Source organism: Osmerus mordax, chromosome 6 (assembly GCF_038355195.1).
Source record: "Osmerus mordax isolate fOsmMor3 chromosome 6, fOsmMor3.pri, whole genome shotgun sequence".
Classification (NCBI taxonomy): domain Eukaryota; kingdom Metazoa; phylum Chordata; class Actinopteri; order Osmeriformes; family Osmeridae; genus Osmerus; species Osmerus mordax.
In genome coordinates this window covers 10,489,353-10,509,632 of record NC_090055.1, presented here as the reverse complement: position 1 = coordinate 10,509,632, position 20,280 = coordinate 10,489,353, and the positions used below count along the sequence as shown (strand labels likewise).

The following is a 20,280-nucleotide window of genomic DNA, read 5'->3' as shown; positions in this document are numbered from 1 at the left end:
CTCTGAGTGTTTTATGTGTTAATTACTTTGTCTTTGCATCATACCAGCTGAGTAACAGAATGCAACCGTCTGTGATCTGACGTAGATAGGTGGCTGTGACATAGGTAGGTTGGGTTTTGCCCTGAAAACGGATGAGAAACTGTTCAACTGTCTAACTCCACATTTCAGTGCGACAAAGTTTTAGAGCTTTGCACATGCTTTCAGCAACTCATTTCACACGTAGGCCTATATGAGAAGCAAATTATGGAATTTGCTTTACAGAATATTTAAGTTTATCATCTAGATTTCGGGTGGGGGGTTAGATTTCGGCAGGGGGTGTGAATTCGGCATAAGAGTTTTGGCTTCGAACGACCAGCACCTCTACCCCCTCGCGTCCATTTTTGGCCGTTGGAAATCTCCACAGATTTACCCACAAAAAAATTCAATACTTGTTTCAATATGATTAATGAGGTCACCTGGACAAAGGTTCACTGTTATGTCAAAATGTGACAGACAGGATATAGGTAAATGATACTGCACTTTCATTGCATGTCTGATAACAAATGTCACAACAACAATGTGGACAAACAAAATGGGCAATGTGTTGAAATTGTGACAAAGGGCAGAGCATCAAATCAAAATGTATTTTTAGCCTTTTTTGAACATTTGAGAGCATGCCGCATCACAAAATGATTAACATTTTTATTTAAATATTTGAATATATATAACGTTTTATTCACAAACGGGTGCATATGTCATCACCATTTCATCACTTGTGCGTAAAAATGAATGTTATCTTTTCTGCGACCGTTTTCCCGATGTAAGAGCCCTTACTGCTGCCAGGCGCTTTTTCAGTAGTCGCTGTAGTCGTCCATTAACAGGCATCACTGATGGCACAGGTGTGGAGCGATCAGAGTCAAAACAGGAATGTGACGGACCGTTCTCTATTTGACGAGATGCGCAACGGTTCGATGTTGCAGTATCATACGAATAAGAATGCGCCAACCTCTTTCCACCAGGAATGTTTCCTAAATCGTAAAGAGTCAAATTAGTGTTTGGTAAAAACATTGAGTCTATGGGCATACTTGCAGCGAGATGTTCCCCGTTCGTGTTTGACCATGACAAATTATCCTCGAAAAATAACGACTCTCTCCTACAGACGCATGGGCTTTCGCCCAGTGTAAGAAAACCATATGGAGTGGTGATTTTGGGAAGATGTGGGAGAGACATTGCTGCCCGTGTCGTTGGGTCAACGAATCGATCCTCGGCCGTGAGAGTTTAGGGTCCGAGGTTGACAAAATGAGAAACGTTGCAACAGTGGCATGGTGTGCCGACGTGGATATCCGAAAGCGCAAGCTTCTCTGTTGCGCGGAGTTTCCAGGAGCCCTGCGTGGCCAGATTGCAGGCACGGAATTGTGAATGTTGGAATACGGTCTGGTGTCATGACCATTTGCAGTAAAGACACATTTTTACTCTTCTCCGTCCTCTGGCTTTTTTTGAATTGCCAATGCGCCAACATTATAGTGATAGCCTACAGAACGACAGCCTAATAAAACGTTTACACACAGTAGAACTAGGTCCCTACATTAACAGAGCAATAAGTTATCCACGTTGATTTGCTGTAGCTTGACTTCTGTCATATTTTCATACTGTCCCGTCTTTGCTTGTTGATTTCCTTTGGACCTTGGGATCCTAGCATGTCGTGGAGAAAATGGATGATAGAAGTCCCCCGTCCGATTGTCTCACATGCTTTTAAAAAGCGGCAGATAAGCAGGTGGTCATATATTTAAGTGGGCAGGACATATGCGCCAATGAACCTCAGAAACGATCCCCTACGCACTGACGTAATGGATTGACTTAGGTTTGTTATATATTGCTGAATCTCTACCAAGTCATTCAAAATCTGAACATGTGTTCTGTCTGAAGACACTTAACTGGCTCATAGTTTTAATATCAGCAATACTTTCAAATCGTTTTGAAAATCAGCCTATGAATTGAGTAGTAGGCTATACGGTAAATAGTTAACTAATTTAGCCAAGGAATTTGGGTCAATTGTGCCCTCAACCCATATTATTAATTGCAATTATCTGTATGGCTATCAGTGCCTATCCATGACAAGACCCATGTGAAAAATTGAAAAAAATAAAAAAATCTCTGGATCTTATCTACCAAGACAAACTGAGTAGGCTACATGATTAATTCTAATCACATTTGAAACGTATAGCTCGGACATAAAATACTTATAATAATATATATATTCACCTATACGTGAATTGTTTAAAGTCAAATTTGAGTCTCTTTCCTTCTTGTAAATTTGTATTGTTCAATACAAATGTAAAAAACATGTATGGTTCGGAACTGTTGTGTAAAATCTTCGAACCCGGAGCAGCTTCACGTGTTGCACACACTGTAGGGCGCTGAGGTATTGATGGAAACAAATGTCCGTGCTGGTAAGCGATAACTACCAATATTATGATTACGAAACTATTTGTGTTCCTTGACCTTATGTACTGGCATTTAATAACTACTGATAGTCAATATTAGCCTGCCTACTCAATTGGTTTGCTTGTAAATGCTGTTGGTTAGCGTTAGCTGACTTGCAGGGTCCCGATTCTTAGTAGCACCTGGCAGCACAGACTGTTAGCTATAGTACTACTGCTAGGCTAATAGTATGCTATAGATAGTTCTGACAACAACAACCACCACAGTCAGTTGGTGATGCCTCGACAGACACAATTTCAACATAATGATAGTGATTTCACTAATCAAAATGTAACATTTTATTGGTTGTTCACAATGTGTGCTTCATGTTTTGGCTACTCGCGATGTTTTTTGGCTATCTTGTTGTTATGATCAGTGACCTATGCACTTTGTAAAGCTCTCTCTTGGAAGTCGCTTTGGATAAAAGCGTCTGCTAAATGAATAAATGTAAAATGTAAATGTAACATTTGGTCCCTTCATTAGTGGTACAGTGGCCGATGACAGCTGCGAGTTTTTGTAGAAATCTTGGGATTGTTTTTCTTTAGCTAGCTAGGATGATGGATAACTCGCTAACGACACACTGACTCGCTCGTGAGCTGTATCAGACAGTAGCCATATCTCTCTATACACTATTAGTTGACTATCTTGCTGTACAGTGTGTTTAAGATCAGCTCTGCGTTGGAATGTCGATGTTGTTAGCCTAAAATATTGAAACCGAATTGTCTACTGTGCTCCTCATCCATTCTGTTTGCAAACTTTATTTCCTCAGGCCAGCAAGCATAATGAGCATGGTCCGGAAGCGCAAGTACAGCTCTCCGGAACCGTTGACCACACACTCCAAAGTTCAAAAGAAGAATGAGACTGTATGTGAGCTTCAGGTTTCTAACGGTGTACCACCCACCCCGAAGAAGATGACGGTCTCTGCTTTCTCTCCAACAAAGGAATCTGGGATAGGAGTTCCCAATGTGCGAATACCACAATCAAGTAGGTTCAAATTATGTATGGAGGAATTGATGGTAGAAAATAATTAGATGAAGCCAAAGTAAACGTCAAAAGAGAGTGACAGGTTGAGAGTAGCTCTATATATTCATATACTGGGCTGAAGAGTAGCCCATAATGAGAAATGTTTTCCTGCCTGGTCAAGATAATACATATCATTTTAACCCTTGTGCTGCCTTCGGGTCACATGACCCAAAGGTTCATAACGAACCATCGTTGTGTTAACCCAATTTTACCCAATACAAAAACAAATAAAAATAATTTTCTTTTAACCTTTGCAATGTGGGGGGTCTGAGACAGCCCAACGGTTAAAAGAAAATGCTTCACTTTGTTTTTGTATGCGGTAAAGTTGTTGCAATACGACGGTGGGTCACAATGACCCGAAGATAACACAACGGTTAAAGTAGTATAAAGTTTAGCAGATACTCAGTCTAGGGTTATGGATAATTGTCATTATTTCCTCCATTTTGTAGCTACAAGTCCAACGGATGTAGAAGAGTGTCTGCAGTCCTCCAGCCCCTCACACACAGAGTCAGAGACTGAAGAGGATGATGCAGAAACGGGTCTGGTCATCACTCTGGGTGAGTTATCACATTCTGCTGCTTGTTGTTAAGCTGAATGGGCTTGCTGCGATAGATTACAAAAGCCCATCCTGAAATGTTCTTCCATTTTCAAAAGGAAGCCTGACTTGAAAGTTTGAGAGGCACCAAGTCAACAAGCTTCCCCCCCCCCTCCCCCTCACAGATGGAGAGGGCTGCGGCAGCCAGAAGACGAGAAGGAAGAACAAGCGAGTGTCGGACAGCAGTCAGGGGGAGGGTCAGCCCGGCTCTGGGTTTGGCCTGCAGATGTTGTCCTCCCAGGACAGCGAGAGTCAGAGCGACGACGAGTTTGGCCAGCTGGACATCGACCTGGAGAGGAAGTCGAAGCAGCACAACCTGACGTCCGTCCACATTCGGACCATCCTCCACGTGAGTGGAGCACAACTCTTCAGAACAACAGAACTCAACAGAGAGCCTGCTTGTTGTGGAAACATGTTAAGGGACCGTTGGGATGTTAAGAGTTGCAGTTATTCACTAGTTATGAGCCGATTGTTTCGTTGAATGGTTTAGGCTTTTCAATTTGGTAGTTTATGGGTCAAATTTTAATGTGGATGGAAATATCAGCGATTTAGACATTTCAGCACTGTAATGTTTAAAGTAAAATGAACTGAAGCCATTTGTGACCATGGACCTGTGTGCTGTACCCCTCAGGAGGTGATTACCAACAAACATGTAGTGGCCATGATGAAGGAAGCCATCAAGGAGACCCAGGACATGCCCATGTTTGTGAGTGCTAATTAGGGGTGGAACGTACACTGAAGTCACTGATCGGTTCATACCATGGTTCAGACATCTAGGCTAGTTACCACAGAACGACGTTACGTAATGGGACAAGAGACTGAATTTGAAAGTACAAAAAAAAACACCAGGAGCACCGTGTCGGCAACCCTGCGCCAGGCCTCATTCTTTTTATTAATGTCTTTGTAAAAATACGGAGACGTATCGTACAGGACTGGATGCAGCCACACAGGCGATTAGTTTCTCATCCATCTGGAAACGGAAAGCTAGAAATGTTAACCATGGTTGTGACGTTACGAAAAATAAGAAAACACTCCGATTGGCCATCGCTAGTAAAAGCGCTCCTCATTTGCATAAAGTTGAGAAAGTCTCAACTCGAATCGCTTGGGTCGCGTCGCTACCCACAATGCACCACGCAAGCGATTCGCCTGGCTCCATTGAAAATGAATGGAAAGCATGTTGTCGCGTCGCTGCAGTGTGAACGCGCATGTTAGATGTATTTCCACTCACAAACCTTACAACTGCTGAACAACGCCGACACAGTGCTTGTCTTATCCACCACTCTCTCGCCTGTACTACTTTAACTGACTGGGAAACCGAAGTTTTCCCAAACTCGCGATCTTAAAGAGGCCGGCGGGTCCTCTATCTCTTGTGGGTCGCCACCACTCGCCATACTCGACGCACCGTGAGTGCTGCTAGCTATCTCTGACTCACGGCGGCGCCAATCAGAGCTTCAGAGCTAAAGTGGGGCTACAGATTGTGTCCCTAAAGAACACGAGTATCTAACAGTGGTTCCGCATTACATTAATTCATTTGCACGCGACTTTTATTATTTTTATACCGTGTATTCTCCGTGTAATTTCATGCACCGAACCGTGACGCCCGTACCGTTTCGGTTCAATACGAATACATGTAACGTTCACCCCTAGTGCTAATGTTTCAGTTTTCATGAATTTTACTTAGGCACTTTCAAAAGTTGGTTTTAGCAATGATTTGGCCATTTGTTGCACTTAAAAATAAGTATAATATTTGTACCTTTTTCACCACAGGAACCTAAAATGACACGTTCTAGACTGAAGCAAGTGGTAGGAGAGGGGGTGAGTATTTCCTGCGATATGGTTGTATAATAAAAGATTCTGGAATCTTGAGAACATTCAATTTATGTTTTTTTTGTTCTGCTACCGATTTGTAGGCCATTCCCAAATGGAATATCTCACCCATCAAAAGGGTCAATGAGGTGAAACCATTATCTTTTCCCCTTCAGACACATACAAATAAAATGTATTTCAAGTGATGGATGAATTTCAAGATAGATGTTTTTTGTTCTACTCTCAAGAAAGAGTTGGATCACCCTGGAGCACTGTGCTAATATGACCCCCCCTATCTCTACTTCCTGGTTCCAGCCCCCACAGTTTGTGGACATCCCTCTGGAAGAGGAAGAGGACTCCTCAGATGAAGAGTACTGCCCTGACGAGGATGACGAGGACGAGACGGCTGAGGAGGTATGGAACACTCCCTCCCCAGAAGGCACCAGCCCATTTGTGTTTGAGAATCTGAGGAATTCCCTTTTCTGGAATTGTATCCATCTTTAACACGTGTCCTCATATTAGGTTAGCAGAAACTGTTACACAGGAAAAGAGTGTATATACATGAAGGAATCAGGTTTTTATCTCTTTCTCGAATCTCTTTATTTGGACTTGGTTCCTCACAGACGTTTCTGAGCGATGTGGACAGCACATCCTCGTCTCCGCGGTGTGCCCACCGCCCTCAGCCCAGCACCCCAGTCCAATCTTCACCCACAAACAGCAGTCCAAGACAGGTAACACTGCCAACACATGAACCTGTCCTTGTGTTTGGGGAGGGGTTACACCTCACATACAGTCTAAAATGTTGAATTTTGTTGACTAATTTTAGGACTCTTAACAGTAAAAAAACAAACAAAAAAAAAAAACGAACAAACAAGCAAAAACCTTGCATGAGTTGATATGTATTATTCGTGTAAATGATCTCAACGTATCCAAGCAAAAAAAAAAAAAAAACTACTTAAATGAGTTCATCATCATACTCATTATCTTCGTCGACAGAAGCCCAGGTGTTCCCGGCACCTTAGGGTGGCGGCTGTTCCCATGGGGCCCCCTCCGCCCCCTCCCTCCTCCAGTGGGCCCCCCGGGGCCCCGGACAGCACCTTCATGGAGAAGCTCCATGCTGTGGAGGAGGAGCTGGCCCTCAGCTCCGTCCACCCTGAGACCTACCAGGTGGGCAGGAAGTTCCCCACGACCAAGGATGCTTGGAAGCATGATCAACTGTAGTCCATCCATTTACTCTGCAATGATGCACCTGTACTGTAGTTACACAGCACAATGTAACAGCTGAATATAACGTTTGCAATCCTGTTTTTGGACCCTTTCCCCTCATTGTGTCACCGTCTCCCGTCCCAGGCGCTAGGCGGTGGCGCGGCGGGCGGTCTCGTGGCGTGCCGGACGCGCTCCAAGCGCCCGCTGCGGGACGTCCCCCTGGGCCAGCTGGAGGCGGAGCTCCGCGCCCCGGACATCACACCGGACATGTACGACTGCGACGCTGCGATGAAGGACCGCCACTGGAGCGAGTGGCTGCAGGGCCTCATGACCTCCGACATGGAGAATGACGGTCAGGAAGGGAGGAGGGAGGGGGGATCGTGTCCTAGAGGCGTGTTCGCGGAGAGGTCACATGCAGACAGATGTAGTTTGTCCATGCTGGCGTACTTCGAGTGTTTTTAATGGCCCTGTCTGTTTGCTTGCTCATGTTTTCGTACATTCTGACCTTTCCCCCGCGTCACCCTTCTTGTTTGCTGTCTTGGGGAGGGGAGGGGGGGGGCGATGACAATGGAGACCACGGAACCCCCCCCACCTGTTTTGTTCCGTGGTGAACATAATGTACTGAGGGCTCTCATCCTCTTAACAATCCTCTGTTTTCTCCAGCATGCCCCAACATACTATCCTGACTTATGTGATGTTTTTGGGGGGGTTACATTCTGTAGTTTCGTAACCTTCTATTATTTAAAGCGTAGGTTTTTATGGACGTAGTTGGAATGACAAAGTTGTAAATGATCCGAGTGAAACATGGGGGAAAAAAGTATGACATTTCCGCTCTTTCTTGCTTCTTCTCTCTCTTAGAAGACGGTGATGACGACGATGACCCAGAGTACAACTTCCTGGAGGACCTGGACGAGCCCGACCGGGAGGACTACAGGACGGACCGCGCCGTCCGCATCACCAGTGAGTGTGTGTGTGGCATGATCTACACAAAACGCCATTCCACGTAACAATTCATATACGTTCGGTCCCTACACCGACCAATACAGTCGTCCTCCAGACAGGTTGACCAGTGTAACTGAAGCCACAGCAACACAGGCCTTGAAAACGCTCTGATGAGCCAACTGGCTGAAGAAGGACAAGAATTCATGCGGCGTCTCTTGTCTTTCTCTTTCAGAAAAGGAAGTGAACGAGCTCCTGGAGGAGCTTTTTGAAACGGTACGTCTGTGTCTTTCTCTCTCGCTTTCTCTTTTTTCTAGCTTTGTCACCTTCTCTTTCACTCTCTCTCTCTCTCTCTCTCTCTCTCTCTCTCTCTTTCTCTCTGTCTCTCCCACACACAGACATATGTCTCTTTCACCCTGTCTTCGTCAATCCGAATCGGTCTAGGTATTCTCCCTGTCTCTCCTGAATGTGTCTCGTTTGTCACACTCAGTTCCAGGATGAGCTGGGAGGGAACGAGGGCGAGGGGGAAGGCCACGAGGAGGACGAGGAGAGGGAGGAAGAGGCTCCGTCTCAGAGCATGCCCAAATTCAACGTCCCCCAAGCTATACGGTAAAGCCACCTTGTCCCATCTGACTTCTCTACAGTCTGTCCCTAAAAACGCACGGCCCCCATCACTTGTTAATGTGCCTTTGGTAAGCACAGTTCTCTTGACCAAAACACCAACCTTAAGTGTTTGCCCATAAACTCTCGACAGCGCTTTAGACCTTAGTTTTAATGGACGTTGATGTGCCGATAAGCGCAATTCTGCTTCTCATTTTTCTCTCAAACACACGCACACACTCTTACGCACGCACACACACGCTCACATTACCTTGTTGACTTGTGCTCGATGAGCTATGACGGCCATCTGTCACCTGTGTGTACGTGTCTTGCGTGGGCCCCTTTACACCTGCACCTTCAGGAGCTCTCCTTGCAGGTGGCCACACAACCGTCCACACTTGCTATGTGGAAATCAAGGAGTTATGTCACCTTGGTGTCACATTAGCTTCCTTTAAAAAGCGAAATAAAAATGAGATATATAGAAGTATGTAATTGTTCTAAGGAAATAAATGTTTTTGAAAAACCCCAATACACACCCAAACACTTAAACACATATAATACACCTCCCTTTGGGACAGGGCAGCAGAGTAGTGCTGTATCTGCTTGGGTAGGGAGGTACAGAAATGCTTTGGCAATGCTTTTCCACCTACTAAGGATCAAGAGGTGGATTCATTTGCTTCTGAGCTACACTTACCATAAATATAGGAACACAATTTCACTGATTTGTCATCCATTTCACTTTGTGCTTGGTGTGCTTAGCAACAGTAAAATATCGACGCGAATAAACAGCAATGTCTGTGGACATGTGAGAAAGAATGTTTCCCCCCCAAAAAATTAGATACAAGTCTTATAAATGGAAGCTTTTTTTAAAACGGACAATCTGTCTCACACGTCTATAAACGCTCGCCATCACACTCCACGTCACACGTCTGGTGCCGGCGCGCTCCCTCACAGGCCGCGCGGCGCTCATGTCCCTCCGTACACCTGAGGGAGTCACACGGCTTTCTGGCACGACGCTTGTTCATCGCCGGGAACATGGCCACGTCACCGGCCACGAACGCATGTTGAACCACGTTCTCTGCCCTACGCACAGCCCGCCTCGTTAACACAGATGGATGGACGGCTGGCCACGCACACACACCCACACCCACACACAGATGCTATTCTGTTATCATCCATCCATAAATCCCCCTCGTGGAAGTGCGTGTGTGGTGTGTGCATGTTGGCGTCACAGTCCCTGCCCTGGGCTATAACGTCTGGTTCTAAATGTTAACGACCGACGTTTGTCGTGGAGAACGTTTTTTTTCTTTCCTACCTGCTGTCTGAGAAACGGTGCTGTCAGCGCGACTATCAAGGAGAGCTGGAGAGGTAGATGGAGAGGGGGAGGGAGACTGGGAGGGGGAGGGGGAGAGAGAGGGGATGGAGGGTCATGTTATGTTGCATAATGGGCACCTAATAATTCCTTTTAATCGAGACATTATTTTACGTTGGGACAACCTTGTAAGAAATATTAGAAAGCATTTTTCTTTTGTTGGTTTTGTGTTCCTTCATTAAATAAAGGACATAATTTTTTTTTTTTGCATCTGTTGAACTATTGCAGTGCTATGACAAAATCAAGAAGATTAAATTGTCCTTTGACACTGAACTCAATGATTCGGACCATTTTCTTTATCTTGTCAGGTTCGAGGCTCCGCTAGCTAGCATGCTCTCCGAGCGCCGCCGTGCGGTCAGGGAGCAGTACGAGGCCCTGCAGCAGCGGCGAGCGCTCCAGGACACGCCCACTCACACGCCCAGCCTCCCCAGCCACGTCTTCAACACCACCTCCAGCACCACCCCCCTGGTGCTGTTCTGCCCCCAGGCCCGCCCCCAGGCCCGCCCCGCCCTCACCCTCGACTCCGCCCAGAAAGTCCAGCTGCAGCTGCAGGTCCAACAGGTAGGCGCGGTGACTCAAGCACCTTCACGATTTAGAATGTGAATGCACGTAATTTTCGATCCAGGGTGGGGGAGCTGCGGCGGGCCAATGAAATGAACGAGCCTCACCTCACATCCAGAGTTGCTCACATCTGACTTTGTTGACGTTTCAAACTTCCTCCCCGATGAAGCACGTCCAGCTGCTGACTCAGCTCTTCCTGCTCTGCAGTCCAGTAGAGGCCCTGCACCACCAGGCCTGCACCACCCAACAGTACCTGGTCAGTACACACAACCGTCTCCAATCACCCCCCCCCCCGACTCAGTATACAAACTTCGTTTCCCCCCCCCCCCCCTTCCGCTGTGTCCAGGAGGAGCTCCAGACATTCGCCAGGCGGCAGGAGGGGAAGGGGGCCCCCAGTGTCTTCAGGGTGTGTAACCTGAAGGGGGCGCTCTCCCTCATCGCTGAGCAGGAGATACCGTGTCCCAAGCCCCAAGCTCCTCCCAACGCCTCCTTGCCTCCTCGAACGCACCCCAGTTCCTTCAGTAAATGTGAGTCTGTCTGTTTCTCTGCAACAACGACAAACAGGGAGTCAAAGTCCTATGTTCATATTGTATAGATGAACGGAGGCCAAGTTTCTAGTTTTTTGGTTAACCTACAGAGCTCTGCCTTCATCTTCATGTCAAAAAATATGTAAAGGAGGCAGAATTAGCATCCACGTGCTAGCTTTGACCAGAGTATGTAGGCTGGACTGTATTATTAAAAGTCACTGAGAGCTCCCATGTGTGTCGTTGACCCCACAGCGCGCACCTATGCCCAGCTGCCTGCTACAACTGCCTGGCTGCTGGCCACCAGGCCTGTGTTCCTGTACCCTGAACTCCTGCCCCTCTGCAGCCTGGACCCAGCCCTGCACCGCCCTCGCACCAAGAACCACCACACACGGGGGGAGGAGAGGTGACCACAAACAAACTCACCTAAGGATCCACTTCGTTATATGACCACTTCCTAGGCCATATCACACCAACCTTCAGGTTGAGGGTTTTTGTGTTTGGATCCACGTTCAGGTTCATACAGATGACACAAAAGACTGAATTAGAATCTGGTCACACAAACGCACCATAAAACCTGGTTGGATATATTATACATGTATATACGAGGTCTAAGGAAACTCAAAAGCTCTTTTGAATCAAATATAACTGGTTTTTTATTTAAGCTTGAAGCGAGTTACAATTGGTGTGCGGCTAAAGCAGAAGCTCCTATCATTTCACATGGGGTCATTTATATAGCATAAATAGTGTGAAACATTCCCCTCTTCCCCAATTAATTTCAACAGCTGATCTTAACCTTCCTATAATTTTTCCTACTCTGATGCACAAATCTATTCCGGGACTACCTCTCCTCAAGTGACCTTTCCATGCTTAGATTCTATGGGTCTCTAGTTCCTTAATTGGAGGTATTATTCAGACTTTATTCCTCCTCCCTGACAGAGAGCAAAAGGGAAAACCTGCCTATTCGTGGGAAAATATATCCTAATAATACAACAAGACTGTTGTTTAAAGGAAACCGTTTTACACTTGTCAAATAAAAAATGATGGGATTAATTAGAACTAATCAATCAATTTTCGCCACCACAATGTTAAAGGTAAATCAGGTGCCATCAACTCGACCTGTGTAAGAAGGTTATGTGAACACTTACTAGAAGATAATCAATCTCATCAATTCTTCATCAGTACCGCAATATGTGCCTTCTGTTCCAAGAAACGAATGCACTCTAAATGTCTGTTTCTCATTTTGAAATCACTCACCTCTGAGCTAAAACAACCTCTCCCCTAGTACACCGCAGGCTAATCGTTTGATGACTCACACAACCCGGTATCATCATCTAAGTGAGCCACGTCGGCGTTTAACTGTCGGACGAATTTCGGATGAAACATGAATTGAATTCAAGGACCAAATCGGTTGTCTCCCCAGTCTCATAGTCCTGGGCCTGGAGCACTTCAAAGACACGCAGATGCCCCACTATCTGATGTGCCAGTACCTGATCCGCAAACACAGCCACAGCCACCTTCGAACCCACATCAAGGAGATGCTCAGCCCCAAAGCTCCTCACAACATCTTCAAGGTGGGGCCCCTCATCAACACCATCACCAGGAGTCACCTGGGGAACCATTACGTTCAGTGATAATAACAGCCATACTATTTGTGTGTCTCTCTCTCTCGCTGTCTGTGTAGCTGTACTATGAGAACCACGTCCTCCCTGCCATGCCCCTGGCATGTGGCAGGGTCATGCCTGGGGAGGAGCGCCCCCCTGTGGAGAGAGGAGAGTCCATCATGCCAAACTGGCTGAAGGTATGAACCTCACCATCACTCAGGACAGAAGTTACACAGAAAAGTGAAAAGTCAACAAGAACAAGACTGATATTCATGTATTAGTACATAACTAGTAGGCTGGTTAATGAAATCCAATTTGTATGGCCCTTTTTCAAGAAATGTCACGGAGGGCTTCACATGCACCCATACTTCAGTAGATAACTTAAACTCCAAAAGCTGAGGTATAACTGACACTTGTTTGTATAAATTCTCTGCAGAAAAGTCTACCTGTCATACACAAGGCAGTAATGGCATATAACAAAGCAAACAGGCAAGACTCGGATGAAGAATCACCAGTGCGTTCCTATACCTTCCCCAGAGGAACACAGTACCCCCCTTCTCTGCCCCGAAACGTCCGGCTACGTCTACATCCCCATATGAACGACCGAGTCTGCCGCCCGCCCATCGCCCCCAAACCTCGCCCAATTCACGGTTTCACCCCCACGGGCTCTCTAGCACCGCTAGCCAAAGCACCATTAGCCAAAGCACCCACAGAGGCACCCAGCTTTTTGTCCCACATCCCAGGACCTATTCCCTCACACGGTGTCATCCTATTGGCTAATGCCCCGAGCACTCCATTCCAAGGGATCTTGCCATTGGTTACTCCTGCTCATGGGGAAGTGGCCTCGGGTCTCATGCAGATCAAGCCAGCCACCCCCACGGGATCCCACCTTATAGGCCAGGGGGTGGTAGCGACGTGCGTGATGTCCACTCCCACAGAAACAGCCTGCCAACAGATGCAGCAACGTAAACTGTTACCCATCCATCCTGCCCCTCTAAAGGAGAACCCCACCGTGTCCTTCTCCACGGACCCTCAAACAGGCCCTTGGCTCCCTTGGCGTATTCGACGCCCCCCCACTTCCAACCACAGAGCTAAAGCCAGAGAAGCAGCTCTGGCCCGCCAACGAACACCCGCCAGGCCCATCCTACCAGCCCCCCCCAGCCCGGACCTCGACCTAAGCTGCACATCCACCCTGCCAGATTATGGACTTCAGTCGGCTCCTTTGTTCCTCTCCCACGCGCCCTCGCCACCCCTCCTCCCCTCTCAGTTGACCACAAGTCCCATCAACCCTAGCCTGAGCAATCAGAACTGCAGCTGGAGGCAGCCAGTAGAGAGGTCAGAGGTCAGAGGCGTGGTCGAGCCTTCGTCCGCAAACTCCCAACCGCACGGCAGCCAAACAAACAGCCTCTCGCTTCACGGTAACACCATTGTCCCAGACCCCTCAGCACAGGGGGCCTCGACGGAAAGGAACTCCGACTATGTCCTGCTCCAGATGACCTCTAACGGCTCCACCCAGACCTTTTGGGTACCTCAATACTGCCTCACCCTCAACACCACTCACAATGACTTCCAGCAGTTAGGCAGCGAGCCCGGCCTTTCGCCTGCCCCGCAACAGCAGCTAGCCCCCCTGACGTCAGGTCTACCCACCGGCCTTGCGTCACCAGCTAGTGCCGCGACCCAGCAGGAGGCTCCCCTGGACTGTGACCTGCCCAACGCCACGGCAGGACAGAGCCTGGAGGAACAGCTGTACCAGCTGGTGGAGGGGTTAAAAGATGGGGCGATTGAGGAAGAGAAAGAAGGAGAGGAGGAGGGAGAGGAGGGAGAGGAGGAGGAGAGGGGCGGTTGGGGGAATCTGGAGGGTCCCCTCCTCACCCTGTCGGCATCGTCCGGGAGCCCCTGCTCCAGCCTGGACAGCCGAGCCGACGCCCTGGAGAGGATGATGGCGGACGGGATGGAGGGAGGGCGGGATGAGATGGAGGAGGAGGAGGAGGGTTACAGTTTGGCAGAGGAGGAGAGGATGGAGCTGGGATTGGAGAGGGTCTCGGGAATGTCCGAGGTCCCCCCGCACGCCCCACCAGAGGAGGATCTGAACAGAGAAGAGCAGGAGAAGAGAGCTGGAAAAGGGGGACACCACACCATGCCAGACATGATCAGGGTGGGTAGAGAGACACCGGGAGGAAGTGGAGGCGAAGGGGAGAGGAACGAAGGAGAGGAGGAGGAGGGGGAGGGAGGCGAAGGGGAAGGCAGCGGGGGAGGAGGGGATGACGGGAACGGAGGGAGGGGGGAGGGAGACGGAGAGCAGAGGGGGGAGGGAGAGGGCGGAAGCCGGGGAGAGGGGGAGGAAGAGGGGGAGGGTGCGGCGAGCGGAGGAGAGAAGGACGGGGAGAAGGACGGGGACGGGGACCCGGAGAGGCAAGGCGACGAGGAGGAGGAAGAGGACTTCGATGACCTCACACAGGACGAGGATGAAGAGGAAGTGATGTCATCTGCCTCCGAGGAATCGGTCCTCTCCGTTCCGGAGTTGCAGGTACATGAGTCCTATCAATATCAACCCCCCCCCCCCCCCCCTATTTTTACTGAAAATAATACATTATAAGCATGTGTGTAGTAAATTGCATTGATACCAATACAGTAAACTGGTGGTGGAAAATGTTCCCTTGAGCTTTGTTAACTACTTAGTTACCGTACCCAATCTCTGGAATCCCACAGGAGACCATGAAGAAGCTGACGTGGCTCGCGTCAGAAGGCCGGCTGTGTGGAGAAGGCGACTCCGAGGAGGACGCCTCGCCAAACTCCCCTGTTTCTCAGAACTCCCAGGAGGAGAACTCGGACGAGGAAGAGGAGGGGCCGGGGGCCAAGGGGGAGGGCCTGGAGCCCGGGGAGGGCGGGGTCAGTAAGGCGGCGGGCGACGAAGACGCCCCCCAAGGAGAAGACGCCCCCAGGGCCGGCGGCAAAGCTGCCGGACGAGGCCGAGGTCAGTCAGGAGATACTGGACCAAGCTCACACAGATCATTCATGTGAAGAAATCGTTGACATTTTATTTTGACGAATAAAGGAAGTTTGAAGTTGATAGCATTAAACATCAAGCGGAAGTCTTAACACAAAGAATCGTGGTACCCAACAGCTTAATGTCCTGTTGAATCGTCCATTCACACCCAAAATGCAGGCGTCTCCATCTGTCTCAGTTTGGACGATGTGTTCCACAGGAAGGGGCCGACCTCCGCCCCGCGGCCTTAGGCGTGCCAGGCGGCAGGAGCGCGACAGCAAGGACGCGTCCAAGCTGCTGCTGCTGTATGACGACCACATCCTGGACAACGACCCCCTGAGGGAGAGCAAGGACAACGCCTTCGCCCAGGCCTACCTCAACAGGGTGAGCAGGAGCTAACAGGCTCGCTTAGTCAGGCTGTCTTGTCTGTGGGGGCCACTGTAAATCCTTTTATAGCAGATATTACACTGTGATATATTTGCGTTCATGACAAATATTAGCTATCATTTTACATGATGGGATATGGTATATTTGCGTTCATGGCTGATATTAGCTATCATATTATCTTGCATGATAGGAGATTAAGTTTTTGCTTTTATGGACTTCAGTTCTCCCCCCTATGCATCCTCCCCATCCTGTCTTCAGGTGAGGGAGACTCTCCAGGACGTCCCGGGGAAGGTGGAGGAGTTTCTGGGGCTGCTGTACGAGTTTGAGCAGGGCGGCGAGGGGCGCAGTGTGGTCGACCTGTTTACACAGCTGCGTGGCGTCCTGGCCGACCGGACGGAACTCCTGCGGGACTTTGCAGCCTTCCTCCTCCCCGACCAGGCGCTGGAGTGTGGCCTGGTAGGGTCCATGTCCTCCTGTTTGTCTTTCTCAAGCAGCCCAGTGGCTTTCATGGCTCGAGGCTGTAGCATATTCAGGCAATGCCTGCTTGGTTTCCTTTTATAGGTTCTTTTTGTTGCAATGAGGCCTGATGTTGTGCCCTTCTCTATACATTTGTCAACATGTCCACTTTCCGTTTTATTCCGTTTTATTTATTCTGCTCCTTCCTTTCCTCACGGACCCTCGTATCCCCCCCCCCCCCCCCCTCCCTGATCTAGTTCGAGGAGCAGCAGGCGTTTGAGCGAAGCCGGCGGTTCCTGCGCCAGCTGGAGATCAGTTTTGGGGAGAACCCGTCTCACTACCAGAAGATAGTGAAGGCTCTGCAGGGAGGCCCTAGCCTCAGGCCCGCCAGCATAGAGGAGGTACGCTACTCACAGCCTCCCCATGGTCTGAGCCCAGAAAAACGCTTTTGCTGGGTGGTTCATTTCAAATTTGCTGCAGTAAATTTTGATCTCATAAAGCGTGTAGTGCTCAGTGTAAATATTTTATGCGAACCTCCAGATTGAGTTGTAAATAAGTGTGCAAACAGTTTTCAATGTCGATGTTCTCTGTTTATTGTCATTTCCTTATGTCTTAACAACGGCATCACTGTATTTCTGTTATCTTAAGACGGCCTTCTCTCTTTGTGGCCTCTGTCTTTCCAACAGCTGAAAGCGCTGATGTCGTCGCTACTGAAGGGTCACACCCACCTGCAGGGGGAGTTTGGGGTGTTCTTTGATGAGCTCCGCCCTCCCCCAGCCCGCCCCGGGCAGTTTGAGGAGGCCTGTTGGCCGGAGGAGGGTGGGGTGGGCGTGGAAGGCAGTGAGGGGGCCGGCTTGGCGTCCGGGGGAGGGGCCAGCAGCGGGTTTGAGGAAGTTACCCTTCCTGATCTGGAGGAAGAGGAGGAGGGGCAGAAGATTCCCCCCATATCCGCGCGAAGCCGGAGAAGGAAGATGGGCTCCATTGGCAACTATAAGGTTTGGATGGAAATACTTTTTTTTTTACTTTCATTTCTAATTGACACCAAATGATTTTACTTTATAATTCAGATTGGTCGGTTGTTGCCTACACAGGAGTGTGATTGGCCAGAAAAGGATTGCTCCTGCCTCTGTCACGATGCGAAGCTTCGTCGACACAAAAGGAAAGGGTGTTCTCGTTGTCACATAAACAAGGTAATCTAACAACCTTTTGTGGCTGTTTTACACTGCCAAAGGGAATTAGGAATTCCTAGGAAAAGCTATTTAAAATATTTTAAAGGTGGTTTGCAATAGTAATATGGTATATTGTGACAATGAAACAAATGTATATTATAAAAAAGTGAGAGTGAAGGAAATTCTCATTTAGTATTCGGTATATTACATATAATAAGAAATTGACAATTGTGTAATTAAAGAATGACACACTGCTGACCTTCCTAGGCCCCAGATGGTGTTTCCAGGGCGATAAAGAGTCTTGACCCCTTGTACCCCGCGTCAACCAGCCCCACGGCTGATTTACCTACCGATGGAGGTGGAGAAGAAAGGGAGGAGGAAAAGGAGGATGAGAAGGAGGAAGAGCCAGAGGAGGAGAAAGAGGAGGAGGCAGAAGAGGAGAAGGAAGTGGATTCTGAAGTCAAAGATGAAATTGACAGTGGGGCAAACAGTCCACTGCCTGGTATGTGCAAATGACAGTTAGGGCCACAAATATTTGGACGCTGACACAAGATTTGTTATTTGGGCTGTTTACCCAAACATATTCCAAGTTCAGCAGTCTTTCAGCTTCAATGCAAGGGTATTTGCATCTAAATTGGAGGGAGGGTTTAGGAATTACAGCTTTATAATATGTAGCCCCCTTCTTTTCAATGAACCAAAAGTAATCTGACAATTGGCTCTTAGGCCGTTTCATTGACAGGTGTGGGCTATTTTTATGTCTTCATCAATTAAGCAGGTAAAAGGTCTGGAGTTGATTCCAAGTGTGGCATTTGCATTTGGAAGCTGTTGCTGTGAACCCACAACATACAGTCGAATGAGCTCTCAATGCAAGGGAAACAGGCCATCATTAGGCTGTAATAAATAGATTGCAGGAACATTAGGAATGGATCCCTTCCATTGTGAAGAAAAACCTTTCATAACATCCAGCCAAGTGAAGAACCTCCATAGATGCCTCTGCCATCTCGGTTCTTTCATTTGAAATCCATTGTTGTGGCGTACAGAGCCAAAATTGTGAAAATTGGGATAATTAACCTGCATTCAAATTTTTGCTCTCTCTCTCAGCACAAGCACTGGACTGCTGGGAGGGCACTGAGGAAGGCAGTCTCCCTCTCACGGAAGAGAGGGAGGAGGAGGACGAGGAAATGGAGGAAGAGGAGGAGGTGGAAGAGGTGGAGGAGTGGAAAGACGGGAAGGGAGAAACCAGTCCTTCACCGAAGAAAAGCAGGATGGAAAGAGAAGGGTCCGGCTCATCTCATAGCCCCTCAGTCCCCCTCTCAGGAGGGATGGAGACCCCCCCTCAGCCTCGCCCCAGCCCCCCCTCTGACCCACCCGTGTGTGCCAAAAACATCTCCCTAACTGCAAGTGGAGAAAAGGTTATCCTTTGGACAAGGTGAGCGAGATCATTCTTTACTTCCAATGCTTCTTGTGTTCTTATTTGTAGTTTTTGCAATTGATTCTATATTAATACAAATATATAAAATGTTATTGAGTTAAAAATGCATCTCGGTCTTGGCCCACAGGCAGGCGGACCGCGTCATTCTAACAACCTGCCAGCTGCAAGGAGCCAACCAGAGTACCTTTCAAGCAATCTCTACACAGCTGGGCAATAAGACACCTAATGAAGTAAATGGCTGCTTTAACTGGATTTAGCAAAATGCCATAAACAAAAGTCTAAAAGTTGGTCAGCATTTGTGTTTCAGAGGTTTATGCCTCAACTTGGGCAAGTTATTAGACCTTAAGTCTATTTAGAATATCATATCAAATGTATTCAGACTAGTTTAGGTTTCTGATGCATACTGGTCCTTGTTTGTCCCTTTCCTACCGGGTTCTGCAGGTGTCGCGGCGTTTCAGGGACCTCATGCACCTGTTCCATACTGCCGCTCGCCAGGTCAACTCCAAGGATGAGGCTGTTGCTACGGAACAAAAGGCTGCCACTGATGAGGAGCTGGAGTGAACTGGAATGGACCAGTTCTGAACTGCACAGAGACGTCTGATTTGAACACACCTGAAACGGATTACTACATGCCTCTCAAGAACAGCTTTGTTAAGGAGGGATGCAGTATTTTGTCTACGTTTATTTCATAGGTTTTTCACGTCAAGATTCTTGTGATGTCTGGACATTCACAATATTTGGACCGTATGGTCATTTCTGGCATATATTATATATATGTTGATGTGTATATATATGTATGTTACAAAGTTAAAGTAAAACCAGCGATGCAATGGGCAGCTTCTATGTTTGACAGTGGTCAGGCATAAAGGAACTCTTAAGTTATGATGATGTTGAATTGCACCAGCAGAATAGTATGTGTTTCAATGAGCTGTTTTAAAATGTTTATAAAAAAAATGCAGTGGTCGCCCTTTTTTTTTTTGAGCATTGGTTGTACAGTTGTGTGGCACAGTTCTGAGATGCGGTTTTATTTTATACAATATCGATGTGTGCCTCATAATTTGGCTTGCAAGTATTCAATCATCTGTGGATGAATGGTGGTAGTTTTATCAATAAAAATTGTACATGCACAAATAATATGATACATATTTAGTGTTACCAAA

General features: G+C 47.9%; 1 protein-coding gene across 1 annotated transcript; it reads left to right on the top strand.

The window, feature by feature from the left end:
- Nucleotides 1-2,400: 2,400 nt before the first annotated feature.
- On the top strand, nucleotides 2,401-20,243 carry gon4lb (gon-4 like b). Its single transcript, XM_067237428.1, has 31 exons — nucleotides 2,401-2,429; nucleotides 3,230-3,444; nucleotides 3,933-4,040; nucleotides 4,204-4,427; nucleotides 4,710-4,784; nucleotides 5,846-5,893; nucleotides 5,989-6,033; nucleotides 6,200-6,298; nucleotides 6,508-6,615; nucleotides 6,881-7,051; nucleotides 7,235-7,442; nucleotides 7,949-8,050; nucleotides 8,265-8,305; nucleotides 8,520-8,638; nucleotides 10,310-10,562; nucleotides 10,732-10,818; nucleotides 10,909-11,089; nucleotides 11,342-11,492; nucleotides 12,510-12,660; nucleotides 12,771-12,887; nucleotides 13,127-15,217; nucleotides 15,400-15,664; nucleotides 15,897-16,060; nucleotides 16,322-16,519; nucleotides 16,777-16,920; nucleotides 17,206-17,514; nucleotides 17,611-17,709; nucleotides 17,956-18,190; nucleotides 18,790-19,117; nucleotides 19,248-19,350; nucleotides 19,562-20,243. Exons 2-31 carry the CDS (start codon nucleotides 3,243-3,245, stop codon nucleotides 19,679-19,681), a joined length of 6,546 nt encoding a protein of 2,181 aa, XP_067093529.1. The 5' UTR covers nucleotides 2,401-2,429; nucleotides 3,230-3,242; the 3' UTR covers nucleotides 19,682-20,243.
- The last annotated feature ends 37 nt before the right edge of the window (nucleotides 20,244-20,280 follow it).